This window comes from Marmota monax, unplaced genomic scaffold (assembly GCF_021218885.2).
Source record: "Marmota monax isolate L192 unplaced genomic scaffold, Marmota_monax_Labrador192_F-V1.1 WCK01_AAM20220418_F8-fsc00039, whole genome shotgun sequence".
NCBI classification, from domain to species: Eukaryota; Metazoa; Chordata; class Mammalia; order Rodentia; family Sciuridae; genus Marmota; species Marmota monax.
Window position 1 is genome coordinate 2,837,730 of NW_026693602.1, and position 17,497 is coordinate 2,855,226.

General features: G+C 37.6%; 1 protein-coding gene across 6 annotated transcripts in view; it reads left to right on the forward strand.

The window, feature by feature from the left end:
* The window catches only part of Inpp4b (inositol polyphosphate-4-phosphatase type II B), a 799,925-nt gene that overhangs the window by 600,995 nt on the left and 181,433 nt on the right, over window positions 1-17,497 (forward strand). For all 6 annotated transcript variants that reach the window (XM_046459556.2, XM_046459553.2, XM_046459554.2 and 3 more), the window contains 2 exons: window positions 10,521-10,651; window positions 10,997-11,101. In XM_046459556.2, the coding sequence (XP_046315512.1) occupies window positions 10,521-10,651; window positions 10,997-11,101 (236 nt within the window). The remainder of the gene's footprint in view (window positions 1-10,520; window positions 10,652-10,996; window positions 11,102-17,497) is intronic.

Sequence of the window (17,497 nt, forward strand, 5' to 3'; positions counted from 1 at the left end):
AGATCACATACTATGTCACAGGGCAACTCTTAGACAATATAAAGGAGTAGAGATAATACCATGCATCTTATCTGATCATAATGGAATGAAACTGAAAATCAACGATAAAAGAAGGAAGGAAAAAGCATACATCACTTGGAGAATGAACAATAGGTTACTGAATGATCAATGGGTTATAGAAGACATCAAGGAGGAAATTAAAAAAATTCGTAGAGATAAATGAAAACACAGACACAACATATCGGAATCTATGGGACACATTGAAAGCAGTTCTAAGAGGAAAATTCATTGCGTGGAGTTCATTCCTTAAAAAAAGAAAAAACCAACAAATAAATGATCTCATACTTCATCTCAAAATCCTAGAAAAAGAAGAGCAAAACAACAGCAAAAGAAGTAGAAGGCAAGAAATAATGAAAATCAGAGCTGAAATTAATGAAATCGAAACAAAAGAAACAATTGAAAAAATTGACAAAACTAAAAGTTGGTTCTTTGAAAAAATAAACAACATCGACAGACCCTTAGCCATGCTAGCAAAGAGAAGAACAGAGAGAACTCAAATTACTAGCATACGGGATGAAAAAGGCAATATCACAACAGACACTTCAGAAATACAGAAGATAATCAAAAATTATTTTGAATCCTTATACTCCAATAAATTAGAAGATAGTGAAGGCATAGATAAATTTCTTAAGTCATATGATCTGCCCAGATTGAGTCAGGAAGATATAGACAACCTAAACAGACCAATATCAATTGAGGAAATAGAAGAAACCATCAAAAGACTACAAACTAAGAAAAGCCCAGGACCAGATGGGTATACAGCAGAGTTTTACAAAACCTTTAAAGAGGAACTAATACCAATACTTTTCAAGCTACTTCAGGAAATAGAAAAAGAGGGAGAACTTCCAAATTCATTCTACGAGGCCAACATCACCCTGATACCTAAACCAGACAAAGACACTTCAAAGAAAGAAAACTACAGACCAATATCTCTAATGAACCTAGATGCAAAAATCCTCAATAAAATTCTGGCCACTCGGATACAAAAACATATCAAAAAAAATTGTGCACCATGATCAAGTAGGATTCATCCCTGGGATGCAAGGCTGGTTCAATATACGGAAATCAATAAATGTTATTCACCACATCAATAGACTTAAAAATAAGAACCATATGATCATCTCGATAGATGCGGAAAAAGCATTTGACAAAGTACAGCATCCCTTTATGTTCAAAACTCTAGAAAAACTAGGGATAACAGGAACATACCTCAATATTGTAAAAGCAATCTATGCTAAGCCTCAGGCTAGCATCATTCTGAATGGAGAAAAATTGAAGGCATTCCCTCTAAAATCTGGAACAAGACAGGGATGCCCTCTCTCACCACTTCTGTTCAACATAGTTCTCGAAACACTGGCCAGAGCAATTAGACAGACGAAAGAAATTAAAGGCATCAAAATAGGAAAAGAAGAACTTAAATTATCACTATTTGCAGATGACATGATTCTACACCTAGCAGACCCAAAGGGGTCTACAAAGAAACTATTAGAGCTAATAAATGAATTCAGCAAAGTGGCAGGATGTAAAATCAACACGCATAAATCAAAGGCATTCCTGTATATCAGCAACAAATCCTCTGAAATGGAAATGAGGACAACCACTCCATTCACAATATCTTCAAAAAAAATAAAATACTTGGGAATCAACCTAACAAAAGAGGTGAAAGACTTATACAATGAAAACTACAGAACCCTCAAGAGAGAAATAGAAGAAGATCTTAGAAGATGGAAAAATATACCCTGTTCATAGATAGGCAGAACTAACATCATCAAAATGGCGATATTACCAAAAGTTCTCTATAGGTTTAATGCAATGCCAATCAAAATCCCAGCGGCATTTCTTGTAGAAATAGAGAAAGCAATCATGAAATTCATATGGAAAAACAAAAGACCCAGAATAGCAAAAACAATGCTAAGCAGGAAGTGTGAATCAGGCGGTATAGCGATACCAGACTTCAAACTATACTACAGAGCAATAGTAACAAAAACAGCATGGTACTGGTACCAAAACAGGCGGGTGGACCAATGGTACAGAATAGAGGACACAGAAACCAATCCACAAAACTACAACTACCTTATATTTGATAAAGGGGCTAAAAGCATGCAATGGAGGAAGGATAGCATCTTCAACAAATGGTGCTGGGAAAACTGGAAATCCATATGCAACAAAATGAAACTGAATCCCTTTCTCTCGCCATGCACAAAAGTGAATTCAAAATGGATCAAGGAGCTTGATATCAAATCAGAGACACGCCGTCTGATAGAAGAAAAAGTTGGCTACGATCTGCATACTGTGGGGTCGGGCTCCAAATTCCTCAATAGGACACCCATAGCACAAAAGTTAATAACTAGAATCAACAAATGGGACTTACTCAAACTAAAAAGTTTTTTCTCAGCAAAAGAAACAATAAGAGAGGTAAATAGGGAGCCTACATCCTGGGAACAAATCTTTACTCCTCACACTTCAGATAGAGCCCTAATATCCAGAGTATACAAAGAACTCAAAAAATTAGACAATAAGGGAATAAACAACCCAATCAACAAATGGTCCAAGGACCTGAACAGACACTTCTCAGAGGAGGACATACAATCAATCAACAAGTACATGAAAAAATGCTCACCATCTCTAGCAGTCAGAGAAATGCAAATCAAAACCACCCTAAGATACCATCTCACTCCAGTAAGATTGGCAGCCATTATGAAGTCAAACAACAACAAGTGCTGGCAAGGATGTGGGGAAAAGGGTACACTTGTACATTGCTGGTGGGACTGCAAATTGGTGCAGCCAATTTGGAAAGCAGTATGGAGATTTCTTGGAAAGCTGGGAATGGAGCCACCATTTGACCCAGCTATTCCCCTTCATGGTCTATTCCCTAAAGACCTAAAAAGAGCATGCTACAGGGACACTGCTACATCGATGTTCATAGCAGCACAATTCACAATAGCAAGACTGTGGAACCAACCTAGATGCCCTTCAATAGACGAATGGATAAAAAAAAATGTGGCATTTATACACAATGGAGTATTACTCTGCATTAAAAAATGACAAAATCATAGAATTTGCAGGGAAATGGATGGCATTAGAGCAGATTATGCTAAGTGAAGCTAGCCAATCCCTAAAAAACAAATGCCAAATGTCTTCTTTGATATAAGGAGAGTAACTAAGAACAGAGTAGGGTCGAAGAGCATGAGAAGAAGATTAACATTAAACAGGGATGAGAGATGGGAGGGAAAGGGAGAGAGAAGGGAAATTGCATGGAAATGGAAGGAGACCCTCAGGGTTATACAAAAGTACATACAAGAGGAAGTGAGGGGAAAGGGAAAAATAATACAAGGGGGACAAATGAATGACAGTAGAGGGGGCAGAGAGAGAAGAGGGTTGGTAGGGGAGGGGGGATAGTAGAGGATAGGAAAGGCAGCAGAACACAACAGACACTAGTATGGCAATATGTAAATCAATGGATGTGTAACTGATGTGATTCTGCAATCTGTATATGGGGTAAAAATGGGAGCTCATAACCCACTTGAATCAAAGGGTGAAATATGATATATCAAGAACTATGTAATGTTTTGAATAACCAACAATAAAAAATTAAAAAAAAAAAATAAACTGAAAAAAAAAAGCCAAAAAAAATTTTTTTTTTTAATCTTATTTTCTCATCATGTTTTTCAGTGGTTTATGTTTGAAACATTGTGCATGAGTAGGGTGTTCCATCTCATGGACCTTTCAGAGGATTGAGATGACCTTGAGGAACTTGTCTTTTACTGAAAAGAAAAAGCATGTGTTTTTGAAATATTTAAGCAAGGTAAAAACAAAAGAAGCCACACAGACAAAAGATACTTCTTAAGCTTATTTCCAGAGAGCCATATGAATATTTCATCAAGAATCAAAAATGTCACACATTGCAGTTAGAATGCCAAGATCCATGGAGCTGGATATTTCTTGAGTAGGCCTTAGAAATTATCTGTCTTCTTTGGAGATTAGTTTTGTGTCATTTCCCTTTTTCTTCTGTAGGTAGCAAAGGGAAATGGGACAGATGGCAGTAAGTGACAAAAAACTGTTTACTGTCTGAGAGGCCTAGGCTTATTAATATTTTAATATCAAATATTTTCTTCTCAACTGCTTTTTTCTACCTGTTGGACTTCTAGAGAATTAGGAGGAGTTGGAGGCAGGCTAGAAGATGTGTTTTAGATAGATCTCTAGTGAGAATAAAGGAATGAATGCATGAGATGGTGTGTATTTAGCAGGGTGGTAGGTTTTCCACAGAGAATCTTCTGGTAGTTTTGCAAAGTCAAAATTGAAGGAGAGGGCTTTTGAAAGTGGGAGCTGTTGTTACTGTGAATAAAATGAGAATGTTTATAGATGGGAAGGAGTATTTTTAAAAATATTTCTCTCTGCATCAAACATATCTTTACACAATTCATCTCCTTTGCCACATACTCCAAAGGCTTGGTGAATATATGTCATAATTGAAGTTTAACTTTAATAAAATCAGATTACCGTTGATATCCATGAGACAAAGTGGAGAGATGAGACCACAAGGTCCTCTTAAGGATGGGCACCATCAAATACTTGAACGTAATATAAATGGGCAGGCCTGCGCTCCTCCATGCCCTACTCAACTATTCAAAAGTAAAAAAATCCCATTGTATAATTTCTCTTTTGTTCAAATTTTTCAGTCATCTTTTTATTACTGTGACCAAAATACTTGATAAGAACAACTTGGTGGAGGCAAAGTTAGGGTGCTAGAGAAAGCTGCTTAGCTCATGGAATCCAAAAAGCAAAGAGAGCCGTTGAGGGTCCAGAGAAAAAAACATAACCCTCAAGAACATACCCCCAGTGACCTACATCTTCCGGCCATACCCCATCTGTGTATAGTTACCACTCAGTAATGAATTCAAATTATTAATCCATGAGACAAATTAGGTCTGCTGATCATTCTACCTCTGAACGTTCCTGCATTGCTTCATGAGCTGTTTAGGGAACATTTCATGTCTAAAATGTAACATCTGGTTTATCTTTGAAAAGTACTTGAAAGTTTACAAGTACTAGTTCCTGAGGTCAAGAGCCCACATCCTAAATCCCACTCATTCAACATTTTTTTTTTCATTAAGCTGTCTGTAATTTGTTTTTATTGTATTGTGTCTGGGAGTGTTTCTTTGTTTTTACAGTAGGGAATTATATGAAATACGGAAAGAATGGCCATGGGAACCACAGTTCCCATGTGGACTCTTGTGACTCTAAGGCTACCAAGCAGTTTTCCCTGGGCTTCTCTATATGTGATACAACAGGTTTCAAACTATTCTCTGAGCCTCCTTCCCAATGTAACCTTCTGTGTAACTGTGGTTGTTTTTATTTTAACAGACAGGTTTTATTAATTCTGATATCCTATAACTTGGATAATCTAATGTGATATTTTGAGGATGAAAGAAGGTATTCCTGATACAGTGGAATAACAGGTATAAACTGGCATAGTTGCCCCACTTCTAGCATATGTTGGTGGAATGAGAAATAGTGGAGAAAATCAGTAATATAACTTAAAAGACTTTTTTAATCTATGCATATAAGTAATTGTGCTCTGAACTATATTTATGAACCACATGACATTAAGACATTTTGTGCTTATTCAGCTATTAATCATCCTGTGTGTGGGTGTGTATAAAACTATGATGTAAAAGCAGACTGTGTAAGTAGGGCCCATGCCAGAGAGACATTGCAGAAGATACAGACTGTATTGCAAGCCCTGGGCTAAGTCATCCAAGGAGATCTCATGGGGCTGAAAGTGTCTGTGGTAAAAACCCAATGCTGCCTTGTGGAGTCTTTGGGAAATACAAATGGGAAAGTTTCAGGATAGACCCTAGGATCCCGGCACGTTCCAGTGCTTCTTACATCAGAGAGTTACTTTTCATTTAAAAAAAATAGCTCTTAATGTGATACAGGGCTCCAGCAGAAACTGAACTCGTGCTGATGAGACACAAAGTGGCTGTCACTAGAGCTGTCCACTGTGAACTGGTATTGAACTTGAACCCATGGTATGGTATAGGAACAATGTATTGTTAGAAGTGAGTGATGCATTTGGAACTAGACTCAAGCAGATCCAGAAGGTATGAGCATATATCATGAAGAGGTGTCCCAGGGCCTCATGTCACCTGCCTTATTGGCATTGATGTTCTTTCTCAACACATACCTTATGCCTGCAAGGGGGTTTCCCCATAGAGGAGGAAGGAATTGAAACTGATATGAATTGGCCTGATACATGTTGGGTGGATTTTATGATCAATAGTGAAGGAAATCTGTCCTGTGGGCACATCTGTTTACTTGTCATTCCCTTTATTTGGACAAAAGGGTAGCTTGAGGTACACATATATATGGAGCACTGGTTAAGTTAATGGCCTCATGGACCTGGAAGAGATAAGTCTAGACAAATTAGATATGATGTGTGTAGGCAAGAGCTATGTGGATGGGCCTAGAGGAGTGACCATGGAGAGTCTTTTTGCCTATAAGACAGTAAATGCTTCTGAGGAAACTCTAATACCAGGTAGATAGCATCCCTTGTCCAGGAGATATAAGCCACTTACTTTCTCAGCTACCCCATGGTATGTGCAATAGACCCTGAACCAAATGACCTTGGGGACAGTGGTAGAAACTATTCATGGACCCAAAGATATGGCCTCCTTCTCCAAAGCAAATATAGCTATCATCACTGTGGACTCTTAAATGCCAGCGTGACAATGAGCTACTAAGTTGACCATTCATCCATGATACTACTGAACCCACACAACTGTTTGTTGGTGACTTAATTAGCAAGCAGTGCTGATGGATCCCTACTACCTCAGAGTGACAACACGTTTTCCTAAGTGGGTGACATATAGTCTGTGTTTGCCTTTCCTCTCACAGTGTCACTGCTGGCGCTGACATCTGACAGTTTATAGAATGCCTGACCCAATGGTATGGTGCCCCTATAATGTTGTTCCTACCAGGGAAACCCTGCTGCTATTTCAAGGAATGCACTACAGTGAGCTTACAATCACTGCAGGCTCTGTCACCTAACAGAAGAGTGGAATAATATTAATCATGAATAGTTAATTAAAGTACCCACATTGTGGGGAGGGGAAGCAAAAGCAAAAAAAAAAAAAAATACCCTGAGAATTGGATTACTCTAGAATGAAGTAATATGCTAAACTAACAGCTGAAACAGGGTGCTGTATCTATCACAGCTAAAATTTAAAGTTCTGGGCTAAGTGGGCCCTTTTTATAGTCAACCACAATGCCCCCTTTGTTGTTTCTGTGCTTCCTTTCTCTATAGTCTTAGACTTTGCTAATTAGAATCCTGATTCTTGTGGCAGAGGTGGATTGGGGGAGGCAAGTCTGTCAGGTGACCCAATAAGAGTCCCACTTATGTGGAAGCTGGGATTGTTTCCTCATGTGACCTGATTACTACGTGTGCTTCCAAACCATGGGGGAGCAAAGATGGAAAGAGATTATTCATGGCTATAAGAATACAGGACTGCAAAAAGACAGGACTGAGCAATGAGATAAAGGTCTGGAGCTCATAGCTGCTCCATGCCCAGAAAAAAATTAGGAAATTGCAGCAACCCAAACTCTGCAAGATCCAAGAAACAGAGAGCTCGATCCCTCGGGATTAAGATCTACAATTTCCTCACCAGGCAGTAACTCAGAGCAGCTGAGGTGTTGGTAGGGCACTTGGTAGGAGATGGATGACGAATATTCTTTAAGTCGCCAAGGATCAGCTGGAGCATGGACTATTAGAGCTTGATTTGCTAACGCTCTCTGAGTCTTTAGGGAATTGCAACTGGCCATCAGTTTGAAGTATTGTTCTTTATAATATATGAGTAATCTTATTTCATATGCTATTGGGTTATAAGAAAATGGCTCAAGTGCATCTGAGATGTACAAAGATGCAATATGTGTTTTTCCATATACTAGCTCAACCCAAATGTGTCTGGATGGTTTTGGCCAATTGATTAATGGTGAACCTCATATATTGCCACCATGAACACCTCATCTTTTCAGGTCACTAGCTGTATCTGCCTTCTGGAAGATAACTACCAGGCTCAGCTTGGCATGGTAGGATCCTCAGTAGTTCTGTCTTACCAGACCAGATCCAGGAAAAGTTCTGTCACCACTGGGATATTGCATTCCCAGCGGCTACCCAGAACAGACAGAATATACCACTGGAAGTGGGGGAAGTTAATGTCCTTTAGGATGCATCTTTACTGATGGAATGTAGAATGTGATATGGAACTGGCATACAAACATTTCTTTGTCCATTGAACATTTTCTAAGGTGCAGAGGTTCCATATGATTTCTCTTGGTTTGTTCCACATGGCCAAATAACCAGCCATGTTTGTTCATGAAGTTCTGCCCAGCTCAGTAATATGTCTGCTTTCTTCTTTTTCTGTGTGTGTGTGTGTGTGTTTTAACCTCCTTGTGGTCCTGAAATGCTTTATTTCAGACCCTGTAAGAAAAAGTGTACTGAGACACAAAGCCAAATTTTTGAACTCAGATGTTCCTGTTCACTGAGTGACAAATATACTTAAAAATAAATAGCCCTAGACTTCCTGATCGAAAAGACTACTAATTTTGGTGCAACCATTGATCTTCTCTCCTTATCTCTTTTTAATGTACTAATATAATTTTTTTTAAAAAATGGCTGCCTTCTTACTCTTCTGCATTCTGTTTTACAGCTTCTTAACTGCTCTGTATTTGAACTTTTCTGTAGGCAGAGTGATGGTATATGTTGGTTGGTTGGCTCTTTCAGGATATGCCCCTTCTCAGTACCATGCCTGTGTATTTTTCTGTATAAATCATGGCATGTTGGAGGTGTTCAGTAAATGTAAAACAACTGCTCATGGACACCTCACATTTTTATCTCAAGTCACTCCACAACAGAGTGCTAAGTTTTTCTGGTTATATTTTGCCAAACTTCTTGGGCAAGGAGGTTGTATGTATTCCACAGTGAAGTCATGGCTTCATACCCACCTCTTCCTCTTGATGATGCCTCACTTCTTATTTCTCATTAGGATTTAGACAACATAAATTACAAACCCATAGCATATGTATTAGTATTAAACAAGAAAAATTAGCTAATATTTCTATTACCACTATATATTGGAATCATAGCCTGAATCCTTACCAATTAAACTGATATATCCCACTTGCTATCTGTCTCAGTTTTGACCTCATTGCTGGGATTATTCTGCAGTGGGAGGGCTCAAGCTACTGGAATTATGTGCTTGGGCTGTCATTGGTTTGTCCTTAATTTAAACAAATCCTGCCAATTGAGGGCTAAGAAGTTGACGCCACAAAATTTCAACCTGCCTATGCCTCCCCATTGGTCACGAACTCCTGTTACTGTCCTTGTCTATTGATTAATTATTTCTTGTCCCATGCATGTTGTGTCATAAATGTTAATTTTGGGAAAAGTTGAGAATTAGATTAATGTTCACAAAGCTTATAAAGATCTCAGGTGAAAGGTGCAGCAATACCACACCGAATACCCATCAAAACACAGCCAAGGCAGGTACCACATTTGAAAGCAAGTCACATTTTTGCACACCATCCATTATTCTTGCATTTAAGAGGATGTTAAATATTCTACATCTTTCTTATTTATTAGCTTGGTATTTAGCATGTTTCATAGCCAAAATAGCAAAGAAGGTTCATTATTGCTGGTTAAATTGGCCTCATGAAAATGTTGTTGGTAAAAGGTTACAGAAATGAATAGAAGATCTAACCAAGCAGCATATTAGATCATTTATCACTATAATTTAAAAAAGGTATTCTGATGATTTAAATTAACTTGGCTAAAGGGTAGAGATTTAGATAAAAGTTAATAATTAAAACCTAAATGGCATGATTAGCTCTTCCTTTTGATTTAGAAGATACAACACATATGCATACGGATTTGATATTGGCCTCTTGGGAGAAACTAATGCCAAAAAAATTCATACCTGGAAATATAATTTCTATCTTATTCAAGCTCTGAATTTTATAGCTACACTATATCTAAACTGGTTTACCTGTGTGTCTCATGTTTCCTTCAGACTTAGGCAAATAGCCTTTTTCTTGTTCTTTGGTTTTGGATAATTGAAGCCCAGAACTTAGCTGTATTTATATTGAGGTTTGGGTATTTGCTTTTTAATGGAATGTTCTTTCCACATATTTACAATAGTAAGACTTCCATCTTTGTGAGGAGTTCATCAAGGAATTTAACCTTTTCCCCCTCTTTTGACATGTTTTTAATGTTCGCATAGCCTACCCTAAACATATTTTCCTTTGTATAAATTAATTTTTTAAAAATTCTAATAGTAACCTCATAGAACTTTCCTGATAAGGGTATTAAAGCAATTTCTTATTAGCTTGACAGCCCTGGTTAAGGGATCTGTGTCTGCAGATTTGAGATAAAAGTAAAGAATTTCTGTTTCCCCCCCACACAGAAACCAGGAGCTGAAAGAGCTTGGGGAGCTCTCCCCACACTGGGACAATCTCCGGAAAAAAGTCCTTACTCACTGTGATCAAATGGTGAATATGTACCAAGACATTCTGACAGAGCTTAGCAAGGACGCAGGTATGAAAGCAGCAACTCGACTCACTCAAACTCACTTGCATTCTACCTGTGTCAAAGGAAAACAATAGTGGGCATTATTGTTATGGAGATGAAAGCACCATAGATTTTTTAAAAATCTTATTTCTTAATATTATTAGCACTTTAACACATACTGTTCTGTCCACAGTATTACCATAAGAATATGTGGAATAATTTATTTCAAAAAATAGAATTTCTGAGAAGAAAACTTGTAAACACAGGACATGTTTTTCTTCCTCAAGTTTTTCTATTCAATATGTCTTTTCAACACACAAAACCTTTTTATTTATTTATGTACTAATAATGTTCCATTTTTTCCCTTCCTAGGGTCTTCTTTCAAATCAAGCAGCAGCAAAGGAGAGAAAACATTAGAATTTGTTCCAGTGAATCTACACCTGCAAAGAATGCATGTACACAGCCCTCACTTGAAAGGTATGATGGATCATTATTTTAAAAATGGCAAATTATGTTACAGCGTGTCCTCCTTTAAAAAGCAGGACTGCTGGTAGACCCAAATCAAAAGCGTAAGAGTTATGTACAGAGGAAGATGCAACTATTACAGCCGGTAATGACTCAATAGTCTAAAAGAGACTGCGGTAAGTTTATTGCTGTATTTCTGGGCAACGCTTTGTGAATGTAGCACCTGAGTTGAATTAGAGATAAAAGTGCACAGAATATCAGCTTCTTGAAAAATAATATTTATGGTAGAAAATAGCTAACTGTTGTGCTACTGCTTGAACTAGGAAAGGAAGAATGGAAGACAGAAAACCAAACTTGTTTTCCATGTGCTTTTAAGAAACCAAAGGGCAAAAGTAGACAAACAGGCAGTCAGTCCCTCTGACTTAATGGTGACGACCCACAGAAACACTTTGTCCCATGGGAATGGGTGTGGTGCTACAAAGATTAAATAGGTGGAAGGTGGCATTTTGATGTGCTCAGTTTGTCAAGGAGAAATATTAGGTTTTTATTTGTTATTATTAATTATACATGACAGTAAAATGTGTTTTGACATACTATACATATATACAGTAACTACCCTACTTCATCCACCCCACCTTATTGTGAGTTTGCATCTACATATCAGAAAGAAGATTTGAACATTTGGCCTTTGGTTTTTAGGGATTGGCTTATTTTACTTAGCATGATATTCTTTAGTTCCATCCATTTACCAGCAAATGCCATAATTTCATTCTTCTTTATGACTGAGTAATATCCCATTGTGTATATATACCACATTTTCTTCATTCAACTACAAAACCTAGGATAGTTTCATAGTTTAGCTGTTGTGAATTGAGATTCTATAAACATTGATGTGGCTGTGTCACTGTAGTATGCTGATTTTAAATCCTTTGAGTATAAACTGTAGAGTGGGATAACTGGGTCAAATGGTGGTTCCATTCCAAGTTTTATGAGGAATCTCCATACTGCTTTCCATAGCGGTGGCACTAATTTCTAGTTCTACCAGCAATGTGTGCATGTACCTTTTCCCCCACATCCTCATCAATATTTATTGTTAGTTGTATTCTTGATATTTGCCATTCTGAGAGGAGTGAGATAGAATCTCAGTGTAGTTTTAATTTGCATTTCTCTAACTGCTAGAGATGTTGAACATGTTTTCATATATTTGTTGACCTATTGTATTTCTTCTTCTGGGAAGAGTCTATTCAGTTTTTTTTTTTTTTTTTGCCCATTTATTGATTGGGTTATTTGGTTTTTTAGTGTTAAGGTTTTTGAGTTCTTTATATACGTTGGAGATTAATGCTCTACCTGAGGTGCAAGTAGCAAAGATTTCCTCCCATTCTATAGTCTCTCTCTTCACATTGATGATTGTTTCCTTTGCTGTGAAGAAGCTGTTTGGTTTGATTCCATCCCATTTGTTAATTCTTGATTTTACTTCTTGTGTTTTAGGAGTCCTGTTAAGGAAGTGAGTTTTTAAGCTGACATGATATAGATATGGGCCTAATTTTTCTTTCCATTAGGCTCAGGGTCTCTGGTCTCTTGCCTAAGACCCTGATCCACTTTGAGTTGAGGTTTGTGCAGGGTGAGAGAGAGGGATTTAATTTCATTTTGCTATATATGGATTTCCCAGTTTTCCCAACACCATTTGTTGAAGAGGCTGTCTTTTATCCATTGTATATTTTTGGCACCTATGTCTAGGATGAGATGACTGTATTTATGTGGGTTTGTCTCTGTGTCTTCATAATTATACCTGAGTATGATCCAGAGTGACTGATATGGTATCATATTTGTTACCATTCTACGTATTCTCTTGCTATTCCTTAATGACAATGATTTAAAAATTATTCTCATACCACCCTTGAACGTATTGCTCTATCAACATTCTGTGTATTTATTTCTAGGATGACTGACTGTTCTGGTTTTCCAGCAAATGCCCCAGAGTATTATGTCTTGTGTCTTAGCATCACTGTTAATGGTGCCTCCCCGGCCTTACCCTTACCTTCTCAAAAGTTTCTCTTTTTTGAATAATAAATGCCATGACCTGCACAGCTGAATCACAAAGACCAGCAAGGGGCCATGGGGGATTAAGAAAGACACACCAAGGTTCATTAGAGATATTGGTCTGTAGTTTTCTTTCTTTGAAGTGTCTTTGTCTGGTTTAGGTATCAGGGTGATGTTGGCCTCATAGAATGAATTTGGAAGTTCTCCCTCCTTTTCTATTTCCTGAAGTAGCTTGAAAAGTATTAGTATTAGTTCTTCTTTAAAGGTTTTGTAAAATTCTGCTGTATACCCATCGGGACCTGGGCTTTTCTTAGTTGGTAGTCTTTTGATGGTTTCTTCTATCTCCTCAATTGATATTGGTCTGTTTAGGTTTTCTATATCCTCCTGACTCAATCTGGGCAGATCATATGACTTAAGAAATTTATCTATGCCTTCACTATCTTCTAATTTATTGGAGTATAAGGATTCAAAATAGTTTTTGATTATCTTCTGTATTTCTGAAGTGTCTGTTGTGATATTGCCTTTTTCATCCCGTATGCTAGTAATTTGAGTTCTCTCTCTTCTTCTCTTCACTAGCATCGCTAAGGGTCTGTCGATTTTGTTTATTTTTTCAAAGAACCAACTTTTAGTTTTGTCAGTTTTTTCAATTGTTTCTTTTGTTTCGATTTCATTAATTTCAGCTCTGATTTTAATTATTTCTTGCCTTCTACTTCTTTTGCTGTTGTTTTGCTCTTCTTTTTCAAGGATTTTGAGATGAAGTATGAGATCATTTATTTGTTGGTTTTTTCTTTTTTTAAGGAATGAACTCCAAGCAATGAATTTTCCTCTTAGAACTGCTTTTAATGTGTCCCATAGATTCCGATATGTTGTGTCTGTGTTTTCATTTATCTCTAAGAATTTTTTAATTTCCTCCTTGATGTCTTCTATAACCCATTGATCATTCAGTAACCTATTGTTCATTCTCCAATTGATGTATGCTTTTTCCTTCCTTCTTTTATCGTTGATTTTCAGTTTCATTCCATTATGATCAGATAAGATGCATGGTAATATCTCTACTCCTTTATATTGTCTAAGAGTTGCCCTGTGACATAATATATGATCTATTTTTGAGAAGGATCCATGTGCTGCTGAGAAAAAAGTGTAACTGCTTGATGTTGGGTGGTATACTCTATATATGTCAATTAGGTCTAGGTTATTAATAGTGTTATTGAGTTCTATAGTTTCCTTATTCAACTTTTGTTTGGAAGATCTGTCCAGTGGCGAGAGAGGTGTGTTGAAGTCTCCCATGATTATGGTGTGGTGGTCTATTAGACTCTTGAACTTGAGAAGAGTTTGTTTGACGAACATAGCTGCACCATTGTTTGGGGCATAAATATTTATGATTGTTATGTCTTGTTGGTGTATGGTTCCCTTAAGCAGTATGTAGTGTCCCTCTTTATCTCTTTTGATTAACTTTGGCTTGAAATCTATTTTATTTGATATGAGTAAAATTCTGGCGAATCGGATACAAAAACATATAAAAAAAATTGTACACCATGATCAAGTAGGATTCATCCCTGGGATGCAAGGCTGGTTCAATATACGGAAATCAATAAATGTTATTCACCACATCAATAGACTTAAAAATAAGAACCATATGATCATCTCGATAGATGCGGAAAAAGCATTTGACAAAGTACAGCATCCCTTTATGTTCAAAACTCTAGAAAAACTAGGGATAACAGGAACATACCTCAATATTGTAAAAGCAATCTATGCTAAGCCTCAGGCTAGCATTATTCTGAATGGAGAAAAACTGAAGGCATTCCCTCTAAAATCTGGAACAAGACAGGGATGCCCTCTCTCTCCACTTCTCTTCAACATAGTTCTCGAAACACTGGCCAGAGCAATTAGACAGACGAAAGAAATTAAAGGCATAAAAATAGGAAAAGAAGAAATTAAATTATCACTATTTGCAGATGATATGATTCTATATCTAGCAGACCCAAAAGGCTCTACAAAGAAACTATTAGAGCTAATAAATGAATTCAGCAAAGTGGCAGGATTTAAAATCAACACGCATAAATCAAAGGCATTCCTGTATATCAGCGACAAATCCTCTGAAATGGAAATGAGGACAACCACTCCATTCAAAATATCTTCAAAAAAAATAAAATACTTGGGAATCAACCTAACAAAAGAGGTGAAAGACTTATACAATGAAAACTACAGAACCCTAAAGAGAGAAATAGAAGAAGATCTTAGAAGATGGAAAAATATACCCTGTTCATGGATAGGCAGAACTAACATCATCAAAATGGCGATATTACCAAAAGTTCTCTATAGGTTTAATGCAATGCCAATCAAAATCCCAATGGCATTTCTTGTAGAAATAGAGAAAGCAATCATGAAATTCATATGGAAAAATAAAAGACCCAGAATAGCAAAAACAATGCTAAGCAAGAAGTGTGAATCAGGCGGTATAGCGATACCAGACTTCAAACTATACTACAGAGCAATAGTAACAAAAACAGCATGGTACTGGTACCAAAACAGGCGTGTGGACCAATGGTACAGAATAGAGGACACAGAAACCAATCCACAAAACTACAACTATCTTATATTTGATAAAGGGGCTAAAAGCATGCAATGGAGGAAGGATAGCATCTTCAACAAATGGTGCTGGGAAAACTGGAAATCCATATGCAACAAAATGAAACTGAATCCCTTTCTCTCGCCATGCACAAAAGTGAATTCAAAATGGATCAAGGAACTTGATATCAAATCAGAGACGCGCCGTCTGATAGAAGAAAAAGTTGGCTACGATCTACAGTCGGTGGGGTCGGGCTCCAAATTCCTCAATAGGACACCCATAGCACAAAAGTTAATAACTAGAATCAACAAATGGGACTTACTCAAACTAAGAAGTTTTTTCTCAGCAAAAGAAACAATAAGAGAGGTAAATAGGGAGCCTACATCCTGGGAACAAATCTTTACTCCTCACACTTCAGATAGAGCCCTAATATCCAGAGTATACAAAGAACTCAAAAAATTAGACAATAAGAGAACAAACAACCCAATCAACAAATGGGCCAAGGACCTGAACAGACACTTCACAGAGGAGGACATACAGTCAATCAACAAGTACATGAAAAAATGCTCAACATCTCTAGCTGTCAGAGAAATGCAAATCAAAACCACCCTAAGATACCATCTCACTCCAGTAAGATTGGCAGCCATTAGGAAGTCAAACAACAACAAGTGCTGGCGAGGATGTGGGGAAAAGGGTACACTTGTACATTGCTGGTGGGACTGCAGATTGGTGCAGCCAATTTGGAAAGCAGTATGGAGATTTCTTGGAAAGCTGGGAATGGAGCCACCATTTGACCCAGCTATTCCCCTTCTTGGTCTATTCCCTAAAGACCTAAAAAGAGCATGCTACAGGGACACTGCTACATCGATGTTCATAGCAGCACAGTTCACAATAGCAAGACTGTGGAACCAACCTAGATGCCCTTCAATAGACGAATGGATAAAAAAAATGTGGCATTTATACACAATGGAGTATTACTCTGCATTAAAAAATGACAAAATCATAGAATTTACAGGGAAATGGATGGCATTAGAGCAGATTATGCTAAGTGAAGCTAGCCAATCCCTAAAAAACAAATGCCAAATGTCTTCTTTGATATAAGGAAAGTAACTAAGAACAGAGTAGGGACGAAGAACAGGAGAAGAAGATTAACATTTAACAGGGATGAGAGGTGGGAGGGAAAGGGAGAGAGAAGGTAAATTGCACGGTAATGGAAGGAGACCCTCAGGGTTATACAGTGGAGGGGGTAGAGAGAGAGGAGGGGAGGGGAGGGGAGAGGTGGGGAGGGGGGAGGGTGGATGATGGGAAAGGCAGCGGTGCACAACAGACACTAGTATGGCAATTTGTAAATCAATGGATGTGTAACTGATGTGAATCTGCAATCTGTGTATGGGGTGAAGGTGGGAGTTCATAACCCACTAGAATCAAAGTGTGGAATATGATATGTCAAGAAATTTGTAATGTTTTGAACAACCCACAATAAAAAATTAAAAAAAAAAAAAAAAAAAGAAAGACACACCAACATTTACAAAGAGAAAGGTGGGACCAGTTGGGAGACCTACCTCTGATGGAGGAACAGTAACCCAGAACTAGCACAGCACATTTATTACATAGGTTTTTATCATCAAAAGGTTTTCTGTGGGAAAGTTTCTGCAAAGCAGGCAGGCTTGAGGGTCACAGAACTTGCAAGCTATTATGGTTATCTTGTTATGCTCAGAAATCCTGTATCTCTGGCACCTGGTATCTGAGTTCAAGTTCAAAGCTGATATAATTCCATGCCCTTGCACAGAACTTCC